A 19,048-nucleotide genomic window follows, 5' to 3' on the forward strand; every position below is an offset into this window, starting at 1 on the left:
CTTATTAGTGGGACGCTCACCCTGTTTCCAGAACACTGGCAGTCAGGAAACAATCCCCTCCCCCTTTTGTTATTTTTTTTTTAATGGTAGGGTCACAGGTTCAGACACTAGGGAATCTCCCCTCAGTGAACCAGCTGGTCGTCTGCCAAATCACCCTTGAGAACCCCCAGTGGATAAGCTGCTTTCATGTACACAAAACCATCAACCAGCTTTGTGTGCCTCATGATGAAAGCTTAACAGATAGCCAAAGATCATCAGATGTTTGTAGAAAGTTCTAACATGAAAGAAAAAGACAAAAACAGAGGAAACTGCAGAACTAAACTTCAGAAGTAGCATAGTTCATATCCAGAGAGAGACAAGAGAAGACATTTTACCCATTAAATGAGAAAAGGTGCAAAATAGTAAGAACAAGAAAGAATGCTTGGCTATTAAATAATAAAATGTTTGGGAAAAAATACCCAAAAGACAGATAGATGAAAGCTGATGAAGACTTCAGAAAATATCACAAAAAGATAGATGGAAAAATCATGAAGAAAAGATATGAAAATGAGAGGATCCATCTTGAAAGTCCCACATCCAGCAAATATGGAGAGAAGGAAATTTCTCCCAATGAAAATGAAAAGAGACTCATGATTGAAGAGCCCACTGAGCAAGAAAATGTAACGGGGGAAACAAAGGCTCAGACCAGGTCATATCTTTAAAAAACTTATAGAGGTGCTTGGCTGGGTCTGTCAGAAAAGTGTTCCAATCTGGGTCATGAGTTTGAGCCCCACACTGGGTGTAGAGATTACTTAAATATTTTTTTAAAACCTATAAACAATATACTCTAAAAACACAGAGTTTTTCAGGACTGTAAGGATAAAGGGAGGATTCTAAGATCTTCCTGTAAAAAAAAAAAGAGGCAGGTAACATACAAAGGATTAGGAATCAAAATGGTTTTATTATTACAAGTCAGAAAAAAAAAGAAACAAACCCTTCCAATGCTGAGGCAGGATGATTTTCAACCTAAAATTCCATACCAGCCCAGGAAAACTCTCAGTCAAGTATGAGGGTAGAATAAAAACATTTTTACATATGCAAGATTTCAAAATACTTATTTCTATGTATATATATATATTTTTTTACAAAAGGATCTAAAGCATGTGCTACTACAATCAAAGGAGTAAACCAAGGAAGAGGAAGATAAGAATTCAAGAGACAGGACCTAACAGAGCAGAGTACAGCCGCCGTCCCAGGGAGACCACAGCAGGCCCAGAGAGGACCCGTTCAGGTGGGAACAGGGGATAGAGAGTCGCAGGATGAAGGATCTCAGAAATAACAACAGCAACTGATGTGCTGAGGCTATGTAGAAAATATTGACAAGTGTAACAGAGATGATAAAGCATTTTTTTTAACAATAAAGAATTAAAGGAGGCCTAAGAAACTTGATAAATGAATCTTTTATAATTAAAAAAAAACAATCAACAGAAATTAAATGATGGTTAACTCCAGGTGAAATAAAGAGAAAAGTTATATATACATACACTTTATATGTTACGTATAATTACACATATATATATATAACATATATATCTTTTCATTCTAAAAATAAAGCTTAACACACATGGGGTACTAAATTTTTTAAACAAGAAGTATTACTTTGAGATTGTACAGAAATGAGGTATCTTTCTAAAGTTTGGGAGCAACCAGAAAGGTTTTTTTTAATCCAGAAAGTGAATTTAAGTAGTTCAAATGAAAAAAAAAAAAAACCCTGTTGATGAATATATGAGTTGAATGAAAAGCCAATAGATAACTTTTATGTTCCAGATACCTTGAATGAAAGTCTTTAAGCATCTCACAGTTTAGAAAGGGAGACCCTGAAGAAATGTTACGATCATCGTGATAAGGACAATGACAGTGGTATGCACAAGGCAATGAGCACTGCAGAGGATGGGGTTTTGTGTTGCAAGAGGTGGGGTGAGGGAGGGCTCTAGGAACGGGTGAACACTGAGCTCAATGAAGCCCCTCAGGATGTCAGAAGGCCACGAGATCAAAAGGTAAAATGTTCAAAGTAACTCATTTGATCCCCCAAACTAGGGAAGGTCTGTACTAGTATCATCTCTGTTGTACAAACCAGGGAAGAGATCCATAAGGTTAAAAAATGGATGCTGGGGGATCCCTGGGTGGCGCAGCGGTTTAGCACCTGCCTTTGGCCCAGGGCGAGATCCTGGAGACCTGGGATCGAGTCCCACGTCGGGCTCCCGGTGCATGGAGCCTGCTTCTCCCTCTGCCTGTGTCTCTGCCTCTCTCTCTCTCTCTCTCTCTCTCTCTCTGTGACTATCATAAATAAATAAAAATTTTAAAAAAATGGATGGTGGCCACATGCTAATGAACAGAGGTGGTTCCAGGATTCAAACCCAGACCATCGTCTTAGCTCCTGTGCTACCCTGACTCTTGGGATGTCCGGAGATTTGCATTCAGTCAAAAGGCACAAATACCAAGAAAGCCAAGAAGTATCTCCGATACAGTGAGAGTGGTTGACACTCTCAGTTTAAAACTTTGGGGCCAGGCGGGATATGAACGCGTATTACTGAAGAATGGGTTTGGGTAAGGGCGGACATCCGCACCGAGGTCAAAGGATGATGTGGGACATTTTAAGGTCCAGGGAGCGTAAACAAATGAGAGACCGAGGTGATCACTGGAGCTGAAAAGGTCAAATATTTATGAAGTTACAGTCCCCTAAGGAGAGATGACAAGGGATTAAGGGTGAAGATAACCTTCAGACAGGGTTGAAGTCATCCAGAAAAACGCATGTGTCCTTCCTGGAGCGCGGCAAGGACGATTAGGATGAAGAGAAACCAGCCGGGGACCCCCGGGGAGCTCAGTGGTTAGGCACCTGCCTTCGGCCCAGGGCGTGATCCTGGAGACCCGGGATCGAATCCCACGTCGGGCTCCCGGTGCATGGAGCCTGCTTCTCCCTCTGCCTCTCTCTCTCTCTGTGTCTCAGGAAGAAATGAATAAATTCTTTAAAAAAGAAAGGAAAAAGAAACCCCAGCCTACGGTAAAACGGCCTGGCCTGGACTTCAAAAGAACAGAAGTTGCTTGGTCGTCCTGAGCCAAAGGCTTGGAAATGAAGACCAGGGCTCAGGCGTGTGTTTGGGTGAAGGCTGGGAGGGAGGAAGCGATGACCAGGGAGGAAAGCTGAGGTCCCTTCAGGCGAGGTCCTGGGAAGAGAACTGTGGGGAAAGGCACCTGGACCTGGGTTCCTGGGGGGGGGCGGGGGGGGTCCCTTTGTAGATAGCTGCTGGGGCAGATGGAGAACGGGGTGGGCCTGGGTGAGAATGCGCCGAGCGGGGCACGAAGGGGCTGTGGAGGGCGCGAGCAGGGGTCGGGGCCGGCTCCTTCCTCCAGGCCCAGCGGTTGCCCGGCCCTCCCAGGGCCACCCAGGGGCTCGGTCCTCCGCGGCACCGGCGCCTCGGCCTTATCAGCGCGAGCGAGGCAGCCGGGGACGCCCCCCCCCCCCCCCGCGCTCCACGGTTGCCGCCGCGCCCAGGCCGCTGCAGGCGCGGAGGGGAAAGCCCGGCGAGGACGGCAGGCGGGGCTCACCCTGCGGCCGCCGCTGACTTATTTCGGACGCGGCCGCTCGCGTGAGTCACGCCCAGGGCGCCCCGCAGGCCCGCGGGCCCCTGCGCACACCTGCGCGAGCAGGCAAACCCGACGGAGAGCCGCGGCCGCGAGACCCGGCCTCCCGCTGCGCGCCCCGCCCCTGCGGCTGCCCCCGGACCCGGCGCGGGAGCAGCGCGCCCCGCGGGGACCGACTCGGACGAACGGCGGACCCGCTCGCGGATCCCCGGACGGCGCCCGCCGCACTCGGCAGCGGGGCGCGAGGGGGCGCGGCGTGTGACGTGGGGGCGTGGCGCGCGACGTGGGGGCGTGGCGTGCGGCGAGGGGCGTGGCGTGCGGCGAGGGGCGTGGCGTGCGGCGAGGGGCGTGGCACGGGCGCTGTGCGCGCGCGACGGAGCGGTGCGTGGCGCGATGGGGCGTGGCGTTGCGGGTTGCGGGGCGCGGCGCGGCGCAGGGGCGGCTGCGGGGGGCCGGCGGTGTCCTGGCCTGGGGGTGAGGGCCGTGCGGGTGGAGCCGCCCGCCGTGGGGGCTTGGTCGTGGGAGGAGGGGGGACGGTCGCGGTCGGCGGGGGAGGGACGATGTGGGCGGGGCGGCGGCGGCGGCGGAAGCAGGGGAGGACGGCGGGGGCGGGGGCGGGGGCGTCTCCGGGGAGTCAGGCCCTCCGAGGAGGCTTCCTCTGGGCGGAAAGACCAAGGACACTCCCCGGGGGATCCCCCCTCTTCACCCCGACCGGGGACCGGCTCGCGGTTGCACGGGCCCCGGCCCAAGGTGCGGTTGCTATAGCAACCAGCGGGGGTGACCGAGTGGTCCAGGTGGGCCCAGGATGTGCTGGTTTTAGCGCCGACAGCACTGCAGACCCCCCAGCGCATTTACACGATCCTGTTGTGCCCCCCGCGGTTCCGCCCAGGGACCCGGGCCCGGCAGAAGGCCGACCTTTCACATTAACACAGCCTTTCTAAGGACCGTAGGGTGAAGGCGCCCGGCACAGCCCCTTCCCGGCCAGGCCCAGGCATGCCCGTCCCTGCAAGGCAGACACCTCGATGGGACCCTACCTCCCTACAGGTAGGTATAGCACGCGGGAGGGCACGTTTAGCTGGGGATTTTGTCCTGTGGGAGAAGTGAACTTTCGGCCCAGGTGTGGAGCAGTGAGGACGATCCTATGCACATGTCAGAGCTTTGACCATAGTGACCTCCGTCTGGGAATTCCGTGCATGCTCCGGAACCCCTAAGGTTCTGATGTCCAGCCAGAACACATGTTAGCTTAAAGTTTCCCATCAATTCTCAAACATTAAACAGGGGAGGGGGGGGGAGATCTGGATGAGTAGGAAATAGGATAGGCTCCAGTGAAGTCCAAATTTTATTTTATTATTTTTTTTCCTTTTCTAAATCAAAAAGCCTCGCGGTGGAACAGCTGTTTGACGCATTCAGAAGAAAGGATGACAGCCCTACAGAGGAACATGATGTGAATGGAAGAGACCTGTCATTGTGAGTCTGGCTTTTGATTAGTCACCTGATGTCTTCCCCTCCGGGTGACATGGCTTTGAGGCAAAGCACTTCAGTGGCTGAGGTCTGTTACCAGCCTGCAGTTAAATTACAGAAATGGCAGGACTTACATCAGTTCTCTTTTTGTGTTGTCTGGAACATCTTTGAGTCACCTTGGAAAAGATGAGTATTTTTCATGTGGCCCTAATGACTCCATTCGTAATACTGTTACCCTAAGGACAGAAAAAAATAGGAAATCAGGTCATCCTCTTTCGATTTTTATAATGGGAGCAGGTTCCATAAGGAGAAGAGGAATGAATTTCATGATTTTTCTTTTCACTTTTTCAGATACCCTTCCCAAGAAATTGATTGGAAATGGCAAAGGAACACAGTTGTTTGGTGTTAAAAAAAAAAAAAAAAAAAAGAGGCAATCAGTTTTTTCCTTTTAGGGAGAAATGAGAGATGTATGTGGAGGATAGGTAGATTAAAGTGACTGGAATGGATTTACATGGCGTATTTGATTACTTGTGTTTCCTGGTAGATGCAAACAGTACGGCACTCTGAACAGACTCTAAAAACAGCTCTCATCTCAAAGAACCCAACGCTTGTGTCACAGTATGAGAAGTTAGATGCTGGCGAACGGCGTTTGCTGAACAAAGCCTTCAAGGCAGACAATGATCTCTTTGGACCCATTACCTTGCATTCGGAATCAGATTGGATCATCTCCCATCCTGAGGCTCCCCAAGACTTCGAACAGTTTTTCAGTGATCCTTATAGAAAGGCACCATCTCCGGAGAAACGCAGTATTTATATACAGTGCATTGGTATACACTGTTAACATGACGGATTTGGGTTGGTTTGCGACAGGGCTGTTGCCAGGGATAGCCTGGGCTGCTGATCTCATGCAAGTGGGTAGTTTTTATGATCATTTTTTTGACATTCGTTACCATGTGGAAGTTATGTACCTAAATAGCCCTAAAACAGGACATTTTGTGTCTTTGTAATTCATATTCAGATCAATGAGTGATAAAGGTTTATTGAAAATTTAGCGGTAGTTTGCTTCTCATTTCAGATTTCTAATTATAGACTGAGATGAAGACTGAATGTTTAATCACCTTAAAGTCTGTCTTTACATTTTTTTCCATCTTACAGGATCTCTAGGAAACACCAGGATTATCAGTGACGAATATATTAAATGGCTCAAGGGCTACTGTGAAGCATTTTTCTACGGCTTGACAGTAAAACTCCTAGAACCGGTTCCTGTCTCTGTAACGAGGTGTTCCTTTAGAGTCAATGATAACACACAAAACCTACAAATTCACGCAGGTGAATTAAACAACTTTACAATTTGAATTGAGTAAAGGAGATATTGGATCGATACATGTATGGATATATATATGTCTCATGTATACATTTTTTTCAAATAGGAGACATCCTGAGGTTCCTAAAAAAGAAGAAACCTGGAGATGCCTTCTGTATTGTGGGAATAACCATGATTGATCTTTACCCAAGAGACTCCTGGAATTTTGTCTTTGGACAGGCCTCTTTGACAGATGGTATTCCTTTTTGACATTGTTGGTAGAAATTTCCTCAACCTGAGAATATTTGAAAATGTTGATAAAGGGAAAAAATTCCAACCAATTATAATTTTGATACTTAAGACTATAATAATTCTGGTGCATCATGCTGTGCTCAGGAAATGTGCTGTGGATGGATTCTGATATTCTGGCTTCATCCCTATGATCTTAAGGCCAATGATAGCTATTTCAGAGAGTCCTTTTGAGATAGTTTACCTAACAGTGAACTGATACATAAGAAGTGTGTGTTTATGGGTGGCATATATATAGGCATTCAGCACAACAGATGGTAAATATCAGTAATTCACTAGCAAGGTGAATTAAAGATATTAAGGATGCTTGAAATATCATTAACATAGGGGCACCCTGGGTGACTCAGTCGGTTAAGTGTGTGACTCTTGGTTTCAGCTCAGGTCATGATCTTAGGGACATGAGATCAAGTCCCATCGCACTTGGAGAGAATCTGCTGGAGATTCTTTCCCTCCACTGTCCCTCTGTCCCTCCCCTGACCTGTGCACTGTCTGTCTCTCTCTCCCTCCCCCCCCGAATAAATAATTTTAAAAAAACCCCTATCATCAACGTAAGTGAAAATCTTGCTAATTGGTTTTCAGTTGTTTTTGTAGTTCTCTAGTATAGATAAACCATAGACTGATTTACAAGTGTGCAAGCTTCTTATTCTGTGTCTCGTGACATTTTGTTATTTTACTTGAAAAAAATGTCAACTTCAGTTTTCGACTTAGATACAGTAAACTTGGCTCATTAAGAATTCTATATGGTGATACTGAGGGTGGGAAAGGACCTGGAAGCAAATACTATTTTTGCCTAATTGTTTTTCTTTTTTTCTTTCTTTCCACTTCTTTTCTTCCCACCCTTCCATGGTTGCTATAATTTCTCTACCCTCATTCCTTAGGATCTGACAGGTTTGAAAGGGAAAGTCCAATGCAGTAAGGGGAGTGTCATCCATTTCATTCTAGGGGGAGTAGATACCCAGGATGGTATTTTCGGAGTACCAGTTCATGGACTGTCCAGGTACTACATCGGCCTCGGGGTTGTTGGAGGCGGGCACCTTCTTTAACAAATGTTTCTTTCTACTAGATATCTCCCTTTGTGACACATTCACTAGAGGTGGGAGCCCAGGGCACCACAGAGCCTCTTCTTCCCCCTACTCTTTCATTGGTGACTTCCTTTACGTTCCTACAGTGTCCCCACCACCCTCCACCCCACCATCAACACACTCTTGGATACTCTGGCCACTGCTGTCTTTCTGATTTTTGTAAGAGCCATCTTTCTTTCAGAAATAAATTTTTTTTTTATTTATTTTTTAAAGATTTTATTTATTCATGAGAGAGAGGCAGAGACACAGGCAGAGAGAGAAGCAGGCGCCATGCAGGGAGCCCGATGTAGGACTCAATCCTGGGGCTCAACTGCTGAGCCACCCAGGCGTCCCCAGAAATAAAAATTTTAAAATAAAGATTGTATTAGAGAGAGGGAGAACACCAGCTTGGGGGAGGAGCAGAGGCAGAGGGAGAAGCAGACTCCTCGCTGAGCAGGGAACCTGACATGGGGTTTGATCCCAGGACCCTGGGATCATGACTTGAGCCCAAGGCAGATGCCTAACTGAGCCGCCCAGGTGCCCCTATCAGAAGTAAACTTTCATGAGCTAAATTTTTATCTCCCCTTTCATAATTAATCTGACAGTGATGAAACATTAAAGATATATTAAAACAATTTCTCTAGACATTGCTAGCTAATTTATCTTATTTCTGGTTGAGGAGGTCAGGAGACATTCTCCTAAAATGTTTCTACTGTAAACACCTCCACCCTTTTAAAAAGTAAGTTTCTTAAATATTGCATGGCCTAAGAGAAGGTGTAGGCTAGCAGCACTGAAGTGCCATATAATGAGACAGTATCTTACTACACGTGACTGTACTCTCCAAGGGTACAAAAGTGAAGATTTTAAAATAGAGAAACAGTTAATTACTAAAGAAAATAAGCTCCCATTCATAGGATTATTAGAAGGAAAAAATGTTCTTGCTAAAGGTATTGGAGGGATGTATGCCCACATTTGTTTGGCCAGAGCACAGACGAGGTCAGCTGTGACATGAGCAGATTTTGTTTTTTCCTAACTTTCAGAGTGCTCTCTCTCACCCTAAATATCAAATACCAGGCAACACTTCCAAGGGTGGGGTGAGGAGTGTTCTCTGTGGGTCAAGGTGGATCCAACAGACTTACTATGAATTCATTTCTTTAACCCCCCCGCAAAAAAAATGCCGTATTACTTTCAAATAACAACTGGAAGAGACATAAATAACAGTGATAATGTAAGCAAGTCACATTCTAAAGCCATGCCCTTTAGAATGCGTTGTGCAGCAAACCCTGTGCTCCGTGTATGCAGGGATGGTTGAAACAAGCGTCAGTATAACAGGAAGTCAGTTAAAAGGGTGTTTATTCTGGTCATCCGACGGCAGCCACACAGCAGAGTCGTGCTCCGAGTGAGGAGTGGGGGAGGGAAGAGGTTGTCTGAAGGCATGGTCTCCCAGCATCAGGGCAGTGGCACGTCGGTTTCCCTCAGCATGGCACCAGGAAGGTGCAGGAACCCTCAGCATAGACCCTGGAGATCTGTTTATTGTGTTCTGAAAGAGTAAAGTCATGGGTGTGTGGTGTGTGTGTCACCACTTCTCCTTGCTCCTCTTAGAGTACTTGATTTGGACTCGGCTTTGAGAAAAAGAGGGGGTAAAAACAATTCTGGAACTTTGAGTTTCTCAATAATTTGATCTCAAGACCATTGGGTTTTACAGGGCAGAGGAGGTTGGATGGCAGAAGAAGATGTGGAGAGGGAAATCTGAGGGCAAAAACCCTCCTCTTTCGTGGCAAACCTGAAGTGTATTATTGGACCGTGTGAACGCACTAGCACGGATTTGCACCCAATGACTGGGCGCCCAAGCGGGCGCTCTTTCTTGGTCTTTCATTCAGAAATCTTACTCCCCTTCTGTTGTTGCTTGTTCCTCCTTTTATAGGTGTGGGGATATTCAGCTTTGCCAGGTACGGCAGTGATTTTTATAGCTCACGCTTTGAAGGCAAAGTGAACAAGCTGCGGAGAGTATCTTCAAGCGACTATTCCGTTTTTGATAACTATTATACTCCTGAAGTGACCAGTGTTTTGCTGCTTCGTTCCTGTAAGGTGAGTCATTTAAAAAAAAAAAAAGAAAGAAAAGAAAACCCACCAGAGTATTTTTTAAAGAGCTCTTAATTCCTGCATTGCGTTATCAGCAGTCGTTAAGGTAATATTATACATGAGGTTGTATCATCTATAGGCGTTTGGTGCCTATTGTTTGAAGTTATCAATAAAAATGTAAATGGATGCCTTAATATTGGAATTGACAGTATCTGTGCTGGCTTTCTGTCTGGCTAGTTACATGCAGCCTTGGCTGTACCCACATCCTCGCCACTAGTCTAATTCCAGAAGTCTGGTATGGGTAAGGTAACGGACTCTTCGGAGCTGTGGTGGTCATCTAATAAAGCTCCCCTTGGAGGGCCTCTGCTCTCAGGCAGAGGTCTTGAGAATGGCTTCCTCTTGGGCTCCAGGCTGCCTTCTACTGTGGTTAGTTCTAGTCAATCTCCCCAGCCCTTGCTATTTGGAAAGCCTATCTCCTAACTCCCCTCCCTGCCTCAGTAGCCAGAGACACAGGCTTTTCCCGCAGCTAGGAAGTTCTGTTCTCATAAGTACCCTTGCTTGGGGTTTGAGAGCTACGGTGTGTTCAGAGCGTGTACCCTGCATCAGTATCACCTGGTGTGTTCATTAACATGCTAATAGCCCCCTCCCTTCTAGACCTACTGACTCAGCATCTCTAGGGGAAAGTCCCAGAATCTGAATTGTAACAAGTATCCCACTGGCCTGGAGCAACAGCTGTCAACCAGGGGTGATTTTTGCCACCCAGGGACTTCTGGCAATATCTAGAGATATTTCTGGTTGTAGCAGTTGGGGCCGGGGTGTTGCTGGTGTCTAGTGGGTAGAGCCTGGGGATGGTGCTGAGCATCTACACTGCACAGGACAGTTGTCCACTCCTCCCCACCCCCCACCGGCCCATGCACAAAGAATGATCACACCCCACATGTCAGGTGTATCAAGGCTGAGAAACCCTGCTCCAGGAGAAGTAATCAAGTATAGGAAGGAAAGCAGTAAGACATTTAGGGAAATGAAGGATTAAGTCTTTGGGCAGGTTGAAGTTTTGGTGATGAATGTAAATTTGTTTCTTGAAAAGCAAGAAAAAGGAAGAAGGTCTAACCCTTTGATGATGGTGGCGCTATAAAGCCTTGATGTGAATGTCTTGCAGACTTTAACCCATGAGATTGGACACATATTTGGACTTCGACACTGCCAGTGGCTTGCATGCCTCATGCAAGGCTCCAACCACCTGGAAGAAGCTGACCGGCGCCCCCTCAACCTTTGCCCTATCTGTTTACGCAAGTTGCAGTGTGCTATTGGCTTCAACATAATAGAAAGATACCAAGTAAATGAGGGGAAGAAAAAGAGGGGGAAGTGGTTATATAAGTAGCAAACTACCATTTTCTATCAGGCCCTTCTCTGGAGCTATAATTTATCGGAGGAAATTAGTGCAAAGATAAGCAGGAAGCTGTGGTTTAAAAAAAAAAAAAAAAAAAAAAAAAAGGAACAGGCAAAGAAATCTCTTAAACTGCCCTGCCTCTGAGTGCCTTACACTTGTAGTTCAATGAGAAACAGTGGAAGACGTTTCTGTGTTCCCCCTTCGCTGGGGGAGAGAGAACATGACTTGGGAGAACAGGCTAATGTTTTTTTTAAATTTTTATTTATTTATTCATGAGAGAGAGAGAGAGAGGCAGAGGCAGAGACAGGCAGAGGGAGAAGCAGGCTCCATGCAGAGAGCCCGACGTGGGACTCGATTCTGGGTCTCCAGGATCACGCCCTGGGCTGAAGGCGGTGCTAAACCACTGAGCCATCCGGGCTTTTTTTTTTAAAAAAAAAAAAAAAAAAGATTTTATTTATTTATTCATGAAAGACACAGAGAGAGAGAGAGGCAGAGACACAGGCAGAGAGAGAAGCAGGCTCCATGCAGGGAGCCGGATGTGGGACTTGATCCCAGGACTCCAGGACCACGCCCTGGGCCAAAGGCAGATGCTTAACTGCTGAGCCATTCAGGGATCCCCCAGGCTAATGTTACTTCGTGTGGCAGTTCATTTTTTTTTAAATCCATAAGTACATGCGGAGATGCTTAATTTTTCCAAATGTGGGACAGAGGTATGCTCTTCACTCAGAGGAAGGGATGGACTACTTCGAGGAGGAAGAGGGAAAGTACCTAATCTCAGTATATGTGTGCCTGTCTGAGTGTCCGCACACCCACAAATAGGTCCGTATCCATCACGACCCTGCTCGAGGGTGTGACTACTCCTGCGGGGATCTTCACATGTACGTGTCTGTCTCCACCTGTGTGCACACTTACTTAGGGACCCACTTTCACATCAGATCCGAAGCACTTTCCCAGTGCCCTGTGGAACATTTCGGCATGTTGAGAAAAGCACAGTCCTCCCATCCAGAAAAACCTGAGAGGATTGGCATGTTTCTCTTTAATCTCTTCTGTGCACACTTCTGACCGTCACTTGTAATCATAGTTTGTGTAGTCTTTTTTTTTTTTTTTTTAATATTTATTTAGTCATGAGAGACACAGAGAGGCTGAGACACAGGCAGAGGGAGAAGCAGGCTCCCTGCAGGGAGTCCCACGTGGACTCTATCCTGGGTCTCCAGGATCAGGCCCTAGGCTGAAGGTGGCGCTAAACTGCTGAGCCACCCAGGCTGCCCCGTAGTCTTATTCCATATTCACAAACGTCTTTATCAAACGGAACATCTTACTGGGGTAATAGAAGTCACGGAGTTAGATAATGTGATTTAGAAGCCAACATTTTTCTCCGGCCTAAGACTATTTTGCTCTGATTTGTTAACATGCGAATCTGCTTTCTGTTTTTCAAGGCGCTGGTGAGGTGGATTGATGATGAGTCGGCTGACACCCCCGGAGTCAGCACGGAACACAGTTGTGAGGATAATGTGAATTTACCAAAACCTGTGGAAGCCTTTAAGGAATGGAAAGAGTGGATAATAAAATGCCTTGCTGTTGTCCAAAAATAAGGACCTTCACATAGTTATTGAAATAAACACTTGCACATTATGCTTTCATTTGGATGGAGTACTTCATTAGAACAAACTGTTTACTGACTCTGCCCTGTGTCAAGTAACAGAATGGAACTTTCTTCTTCTTTTTTTAAATATTATTTATTTATTCATGAGAGACACACAGAGGCAGAGACACAGATGGGGGGAGAGGCAGGCTCCCTATAGGGGGCCCAATGTGGGACTTGATCCCAGGACCCCAGGACCACGACCTGAGCTGAAGGCAGATGCTCAACCGCTGAACCACCCAGGTGCCCTAGAATCTTCTTTAAAGCACCCGAACTGGGATGCCTGGGTGGCTCAGCGGTTGAGCATCTGCTTTCAGCTCTGGGCATGATCCTGGGGCTGGGGATCAAGTCCTGCATCAGGCTCCCGGCGAGGAGCCTGCTTCTCCCCATGCCTGTGTCTCTGTCTCTTTCTGTGTCTCTCATGAATAAATAAATAAAATCTTAAAAAAAAAAGCACCTGAACATAGAAATGTGGCTTATTTTGAGTGCTGAAAACTATAAACACTCTCTTGCCCATCCTAGTAGCCTGGTCTGTTTTAGTGAGCACACCATGTCCATTCTTCAAATATGTTTACGTCTCATAAGAGACCTAGTACTAGCGGATAAGTAACCATTATAAAGATCGCTTTATATGCTGCAAGAAAGGTTTTCCAAGAAACATAATTTCCAAGGGGTGATGTTTGGTTCATTTCTTAGAAGAGGTACTCACTCCCCCTCTAGACCCAGGCAAGTCACTTTCTCCACTTAACATCCCTCATCCATGGACTGTCCTTCCCACATGGGCTGTCTTGTCTCCTTCCATTCACTGGTTGTCCTCTTGAGCCTGAAAGAAGCAATAGCTCACTTGGGGTTTTAGCAGCTTACAAAATGTGACCTCCTCTCAGGAATATTGACACGTGAAAAGAACAGTAGGACTTTCTACAAAAGACAGTATTTGTGAAGGGTCTTGCACACAAGTCGTTAAAACAGGCCTTGTGTTTGTGAGCATTGCACTTTTCCTGTTGGCTGAGAGCAGGTGTTAGGTTTATTCCTACAGTAGGATCGTCCTCACTTTGCATTGGGAACTGTTCACTTGAGTACAGGGGAGAATGTGATGGGCTTACCTGTCGCTGTGTCAGGAATGCCCATGATGGCCTGTCAGACTGTGCACATCAGCCGGACTCCCTCCGGAGGGAACAGGTTGAAAGCCGCAGACTTCACAAATCACCTCTGTGAGATCAGTACCACTCAGAAATCTAGAAACCTGATTGGACCATTTGAATGAATGCCAGGGAGCAGATTGCATTTCCCACGTTCTCATCTTCACCTGGAGGATAAAACTTATGGGTAATTTAAAATTTTGAACTTTGGAACCTAAATTCTTTCCCTGTTCCTTTATTCATGCAGTGCGATTGAAAGCACCTATTATAACTGAACCCGTGGTTGCTCTTACTATGTTCACTTTCTTACTTGGTTAGACCCCTGAAGGTCATTTAGAAAAATGGTGATTTGTGTTCAAGCTAATTGGAGGGTGAACATTTGGTCCTAATATGAAAAAGCGAACCCAAGGGAGTGTGGACTTGTATGCATTCTGTTAGGAGTTTTGTTTCCTCCTTGAAAAAAGGTGCTATTATTGTCCACCGTGTTCAGTTTTCTTCTGTTTTCCCACAAGGTAAGCACAGGTTTAGTCCTGTAGGTCACCGTGAGTTGCACAGCTACAAATTCAGATTTGGCTGGCTGTGTAAATCAGGGGTTGTGCTTGCTTGAGCAAGATGTAAGGTCCATTTGAACCTACTCTACACCCAAACCAGGAAAAACGTCTCTCATTTAAAGGATCAAATCGGCCCTGTTAAAAGTCGGACAAAAGTTTTATGTAATAGGCACTTCCTCAGCAGTCATCAGTTGCGAACGGTGCCGCCCTGTATTCTAGGGTTCAATGTAAAGAATGCAATTTGTTTCCTGCAACTAACTTGTAGGTACTACAGGTAAATCTTGTTCTGAGAAACGGGTTTTCACTCGGGCAAACGGAAACCCACGCAGGGTTTGCTCTGCAAATGCTGCACCAACAAGGTATTTACGACGGAAGAGAACTGGCAGTTCTCCGCGCGGTCTGAACACCTTGGCGCCTGCGGAATTAGCAGTCTCCTTCCCGGTCAGGGCAAGGATCCGGGGTCAACGTCTTAGTCCGCAAGCCCTGTAACGTGGGCTGGTCCGGCTCGCCCTCCGATGCCCCCGCCCCTCCAGCGCGTGCCCGGCCGCGCCCCGCCCCCGCCCCGCCCCCCGCCGCTCGCCCGCGCCGCGCGTCCCCGGCCCGCGCCCCCGGCCCGCCGCGCAGCCTCCCCGGCCAGGGGCGCAGGAGCCGAGAGGAGCCGGCGGCGCGGCGCGGCGGAGCCGTGAGTGCGAGCGAGAGGGCGGGGGGCGCGTGTGCGCGGCGCGGGCACGCGGCGGAGCCCCTTCCGCGGCCCCGGGGCCCGAGCTAGAGCCGCTGGGAGTTAGAGCCGCTGGGAGCTAGAGCGGCCCCGAGCTAGAGCGGCCCCGAGCTAGAGCCGCCCGGAGCTAGAGCGGCCCCGAGCTAGAGCCGCCCGGAGCTAGAGCCGCTGGGAGCTAGAGCGGCCCAGAGCTAGAGCCGCCCGGAGCTAGAGCGGCCCCGAGCTAGAGCGGCCCCGAGCTAGAGACGCCAGGAGCTAGAGCCACTGGGAGCTAGAGCGGCCCCGAGCTAGAGCAGACCAGAGCCAGAGCCACTGGGAGCTAGAGCGGCCCTGAGCTAGAGCCACCAAGAGCCAGAGCCGCTGGGAGCTAGAGCGGCCCGGAGCTAGAGCCACCAAGAGCCAGAGCCGCTGGGAGCTAGAGCGGCCCCGAGCTAGAGCGGCCCCGAGCTAGAGCCGCTCCGAGCTAGAGCCACCCTGACCTAGAGCGGCGTGGACCTAGAGCCGCCCGGAGCTAGAGCCGCCCCGAGCTAGAGCGGCCCCGAGCTAGAGCCGCCCCGAGCTAGAGCCGTCCCGAGCTAGAGCGGCCCGGAGCTAGAGCCACCCGGAGCTAGAGCCGCCCTGAGCTAGAGCGGCCCCGAGCTAGAGCGGCCCGGAGCTAGAGCGGCCCGGAACTAGAGCGGCCCCGAGCTAGAGCCGCTCCGAGCTAGAGCCACCCTGACCTAGAGCGGCGCGGACCTAGAGCCGCCCCGAGCTAGAGCGGCCCCGAGCTAGAGCTGCCCTGAGCTAGAGAGGCCCCGAGCTAGAGCCGCCCCGAGCTAGAGCCGCGGGAGCTAAAGTGGTCCCGAGCTAGAGCCACCCCGACCTAGAGTGGCCCAGACCTAGAGCCGCCCGGAGCTAGAGCCGCCCTGAGCTAGAGTGGCCCGGAGCTAGAGCCGCCTGGAGCTAGAGCCCCTCGGTGCACGACGGAGAGCGCGCGGGCCGAGGTGCGAGCCTCGGGGTGCAGGCGCCACGTGGGGGCACGCGAGGGCAGGCTTAGCCGCACGTTGTCCGGAGTCTTTCCGTTTCAGCCCGTAGTGCACCTGCGCTTGGAGACCGCCGTGCCCCCGACGCAGGGCGGGCGACCCCCCGAAGTACGCGGAGCCCGGAGGCCGCGCCGCGGGGGCTCGCCGGGTGCTCGCCGGCTGCTCGCTCGCTGTGCACCTGCTGCTGCTCCGCGCGGGAGCACGTACCTGTGAGGCCGCGTCACGGGCGTGACCGGGCCGCGCCCTCCGTAGGGAAAGGTTTTGCGGGGCGTCGGCAGTCCCGAGGGTGCTGCTCGCCCGCCGTGAGGACGTGGCTGGCTCCGAGCTCCAAGGCCTCCGAACGGCCTGGCCCTTGGATCTCGCGGTTACTTCCTGCGGCCCAGGCCGGCTTTTTGCCATCTCCCGTTGCCAAGGGCCTGGGCTGTCCCCTAACGGCGTCTTCATCCTTGGAATGCAGAATTTTGTAAAGTGCTGATAATGAGGATGTCGCTCAGGTCATTTCACACGTGAAGACACAGGCCCGCAGTAGCCAGGGGAGCTTGTGCGCCGCAGTGGCAGAGAGACCCGGCCCAACCCCCTTCCCGCCCCAATGACGAATTGGGCTTCGCTGCCCTGTGCTGCGTGACCTCACGAGACGTAAAATACCACAGGCCAGAGACCTGATTTTTTTCCCCCCAGATTGTTTATAGAAGAGGTTATAAGATTGAACTTTCTTTCAGCCTCTTTTCTGCTCAAGTGGGGCCATCTGGCGTGGCTCAAAGGCAGAGAAATCAGTCCATGCACTCTGCCTTAGCACCAGAAAAGAGATTTAAGATCCAGAAAAGCACTTGCTACCCATGGAGGCATTAAAAAAAAAAAAAAAAAAAAGCATCATTAAAAAAACATCTACTGGAAAATAGGTTAAGTTAAAACAAAATCTGCTCCAGCAATATGTTTAAACTGAGCCCTCCATCTGCATCCCTACCCTCGGGGTAATTTCTTCCCACTGTTTGTTGAGTCTGGATGGATCTATGTTTTCCTGCTGACAGCCGATTGGCTCGTCCAGCCCTCCTGCCGGGCCCTAGGAGACCCATTCTCAGCTGTGGGGCCAGTAGGTGGGATCGCAGTGCTTTCAGTGTCTGAGGGCCACCCAGCTGCTTTGTAGCAGCACCAGACTGTCTTGAGCTGTAATTGTAAATAGATACCGTTTGTTTTTCCTCTTGAAAAAGCCAGTGAGAAATGAACTTATTCATTCATTCAACAATATTTTGGGAGCATCCCCTACTATGTGCACCACTATCTGCACTATGTGCACAGGCCCTGCTCAGAGCCTCAGGAACGTAGCCATGAACCAAAACGACTACCTTAATGGGCTAGTGCAAGAGACCTAATTAATGTGGGAAACAAATTACTCCTATAACTTTTTTTCAGAGTCAAGCGTAGACACGAGGACTGTTTTGGATAGGAGAGGCACGGAAGCCTCCTCTGGAATCTTTGGAGGAGACTAGAATAAAGGGTCACATCACGTACACGTCAAAGGGAAGGGTGGACCAGGGAAAGGGAAATAGAAATGCTAAGGCTGAAGGCTTTTTCAGGGCCCAGTGAGGAGGCCAGAGCAGCCAGGGGGGCGGGAGCAAAGAAGTAAGAGCTGGGAGTTTAGGAAGAACCCATTGTTAGGGACTTTAGGTTTTATTATTTATTCAAAAAATTTTTTTTATTTGACAGAGAGAAGGAGAGAGAGAGAGAGCACAAGCAGTAGGGAGAGGGAAAAGCAGACTCCCTGCTGAGGAGGGCGCCCCATGCAGGGCTCAATCCTGGGACCCTGAGATCATGACCTGAGCCCAAGGCAGACGCCCAACAGACTGAGCCACCCAGGGGCTCCAGGGATTTTAGGTTTTAAATGTGATGGTGACTGATTTGTGCCCTAAAAGGATTATTGTAAGGCTTCTATATGAAAAATTAAAGCAGGGAAATTAAAGCAACGGTAGAATTGGGCAAACCAACTAGGAGATTATTGCAATAATCCAGCTAAGATGATATGGGCTTGGATCAGAGGTACCCGTAGAATTGGCAAAGGCAGGTTCTGGATATATTTAGAAAATAAAGCCAATAGGATTTATGGAGGAGCAGGTTTGGGGAGGAGGGTCAAGAGTTCTGCTGAGGACATGTGACGTTGGAAATGCCTGGTTGGCACCAGGTGCTGTCACACGGGCGTTAAGTCTGGAGCTCAGCTGCAAAGTCGGGTCTTACAACAGGAGTTGTCAGTGTAGAGAAGGTACTTAGAGTTTTGGCTGAATTCTAGGGGAGTAGGTTGCTAGGAGAGTTGGCGTGCTTCTCTTTTCTTGGGTTGCTGGAAAGGTATATAAATAATACAAATACGTGGCCACCCATGTGTGTTTTCTCTCCATAATATTTGCTGAGCTGTGTTTTAAGAGCCTTTATAGATAAAATGTGCTGGAATAGCAATTTTGCTGTCCGGTTTTCCCTCTAGGAAATCCGTAGTCACTGAAGTTAGGTTGATTTGGATGTGAGAGTTTTTCTTCCCTGAAAAGCGAAGTAAGTAGCAGGTTCTTGATCTTGTCCTTTTTCTTCTGCTGCCGCCCTCAGGGAGTCCTTACAGGCCTGGAACACCAGGGGGCGCTAGTCTCCTTGCTTATCCAGCGGCTGGCCCACCTGTTGGCGATTGGCGCCCTCTGATTAACATCTGTATCAAAGAAAAATCTGAAAACAAGTACAGTTTCTCTTTTTTTCAGTGCTACACGTACCTATA

At 49.0% G+C, this 19,048-nt stretch overlaps 2 protein-coding genes and 2 long non-coding RNA genes across 9 annotated transcripts in view; 2 read left to right on the forward strand and 2 right to left on the reverse strand.

Annotated features, from left to right (window-relative positions):
• Positions 1-920: 920 nt before the first annotated feature.
• Positions 921-3,974, reverse strand: LOC121473838. The gene is made up of 2 exons (XR_005983240.1): positions 3,586-3,974; positions 921-2,975 (listed from the first exon to the last, which is right to left on the reverse strand). It is a non-coding gene; the product is annotated as an uncharacterized LOC121473838 (long non-coding RNA).
• Positions 3,975-12,859, forward strand: AMZ2 (archaelysin family metallopeptidase 2). Of its 4 annotated transcripts, none has more exons than XM_041726598.1 (9): positions 3,975-4,002; positions 4,572-4,665; positions 4,999-5,088; positions 5,627-5,909; positions 6,238-6,411; positions 6,513-6,641; positions 9,680-9,843; positions 10,997-11,173; positions 12,664-12,859. In XM_041726598.1, exons 4-9 carry the CDS (start codon positions 5,627-5,629, stop codon positions 12,817-12,819), a joined length of 1,083 nt encoding a protein of 360 aa, XP_041582532.1. In that variant the 5' UTR covers positions 3,975-4,002; positions 4,572-4,665; positions 4,999-5,088; the 3' UTR covers positions 12,820-12,859. The 4 variants fall into 4 exon arrangements, with proteins under 4 accessions (XP_041582532.1, XP_041582530.1, XP_041582529.1 ...); XM_041726596.1 differs by lacking the exon at positions 3,975-4,002 and adding an exon at positions 4,030-4,095 and having other exon boundaries at positions 4,564-4,665; XM_041726595.1 differs by lacking the exon at positions 3,975-4,002 and adding an exon at positions 4,035-4,095.
• A 475-nt stretch (positions 12,860-13,334) lies between these two features.
• Positions 13,335-17,777, reverse strand: LOC121472811. Its single transcript, XR_005983015.1, has 3 exons — positions 16,507-17,777; positions 13,973-14,175; positions 13,335-13,692 (listed from the first exon to the last, which is right to left on the reverse strand). It is a non-coding gene; the product is annotated as an uncharacterized LOC121472811 (long non-coding RNA).
• ARSG (arylsulfatase G) overlaps positions 15,161-19,048 on the forward strand; it is a 106,641-nt gene continuing 102,753 nt past the window's right edge. For all 3 annotated transcript variants that reach the window (XM_041724251.1, XM_041724253.1, XM_041724254.1), the window contains exon 1: positions 15,161-15,241. The gene's annotated coding sequence lies outside the window, so the exon portion shown is untranslated. The remainder of the gene's footprint in view (positions 15,242-19,048) is intronic.

Source organism: Vulpes lagopus, chromosome 12 (genome assembly GCF_018345385.1).
Source record: "Vulpes lagopus strain Blue_001 chromosome 12, ASM1834538v1, whole genome shotgun sequence".
Lineage (NCBI taxonomy): Eukaryota > Metazoa > Chordata > Mammalia > Carnivora > Canidae > Vulpes > Vulpes lagopus.

Bases quoted from the DNA above. Each gene is read 5' to 3' on its own strand.
- AMZ2 (XM_041726598.1), top strand. From the start codon at position 5,627: ATGCAAACAGTACGGCACTCTGAACAGACTCTAAAAACAGCTCTCATC. The intron at 6,412-6,512 runs GTGAATTAAACA...TTTTTCAAATAG, and splicing joins AAACCTACAAATTCACGCAG to GAGACATCCTGAGGTTCCTA. The intron at 11,174-12,663 runs GTAAATGAGGGG...CTGTTTTTCAAG, and splicing joins ACATAATAGAAAGATACCAA to GCGCTGGTGAGGTGGATTGA.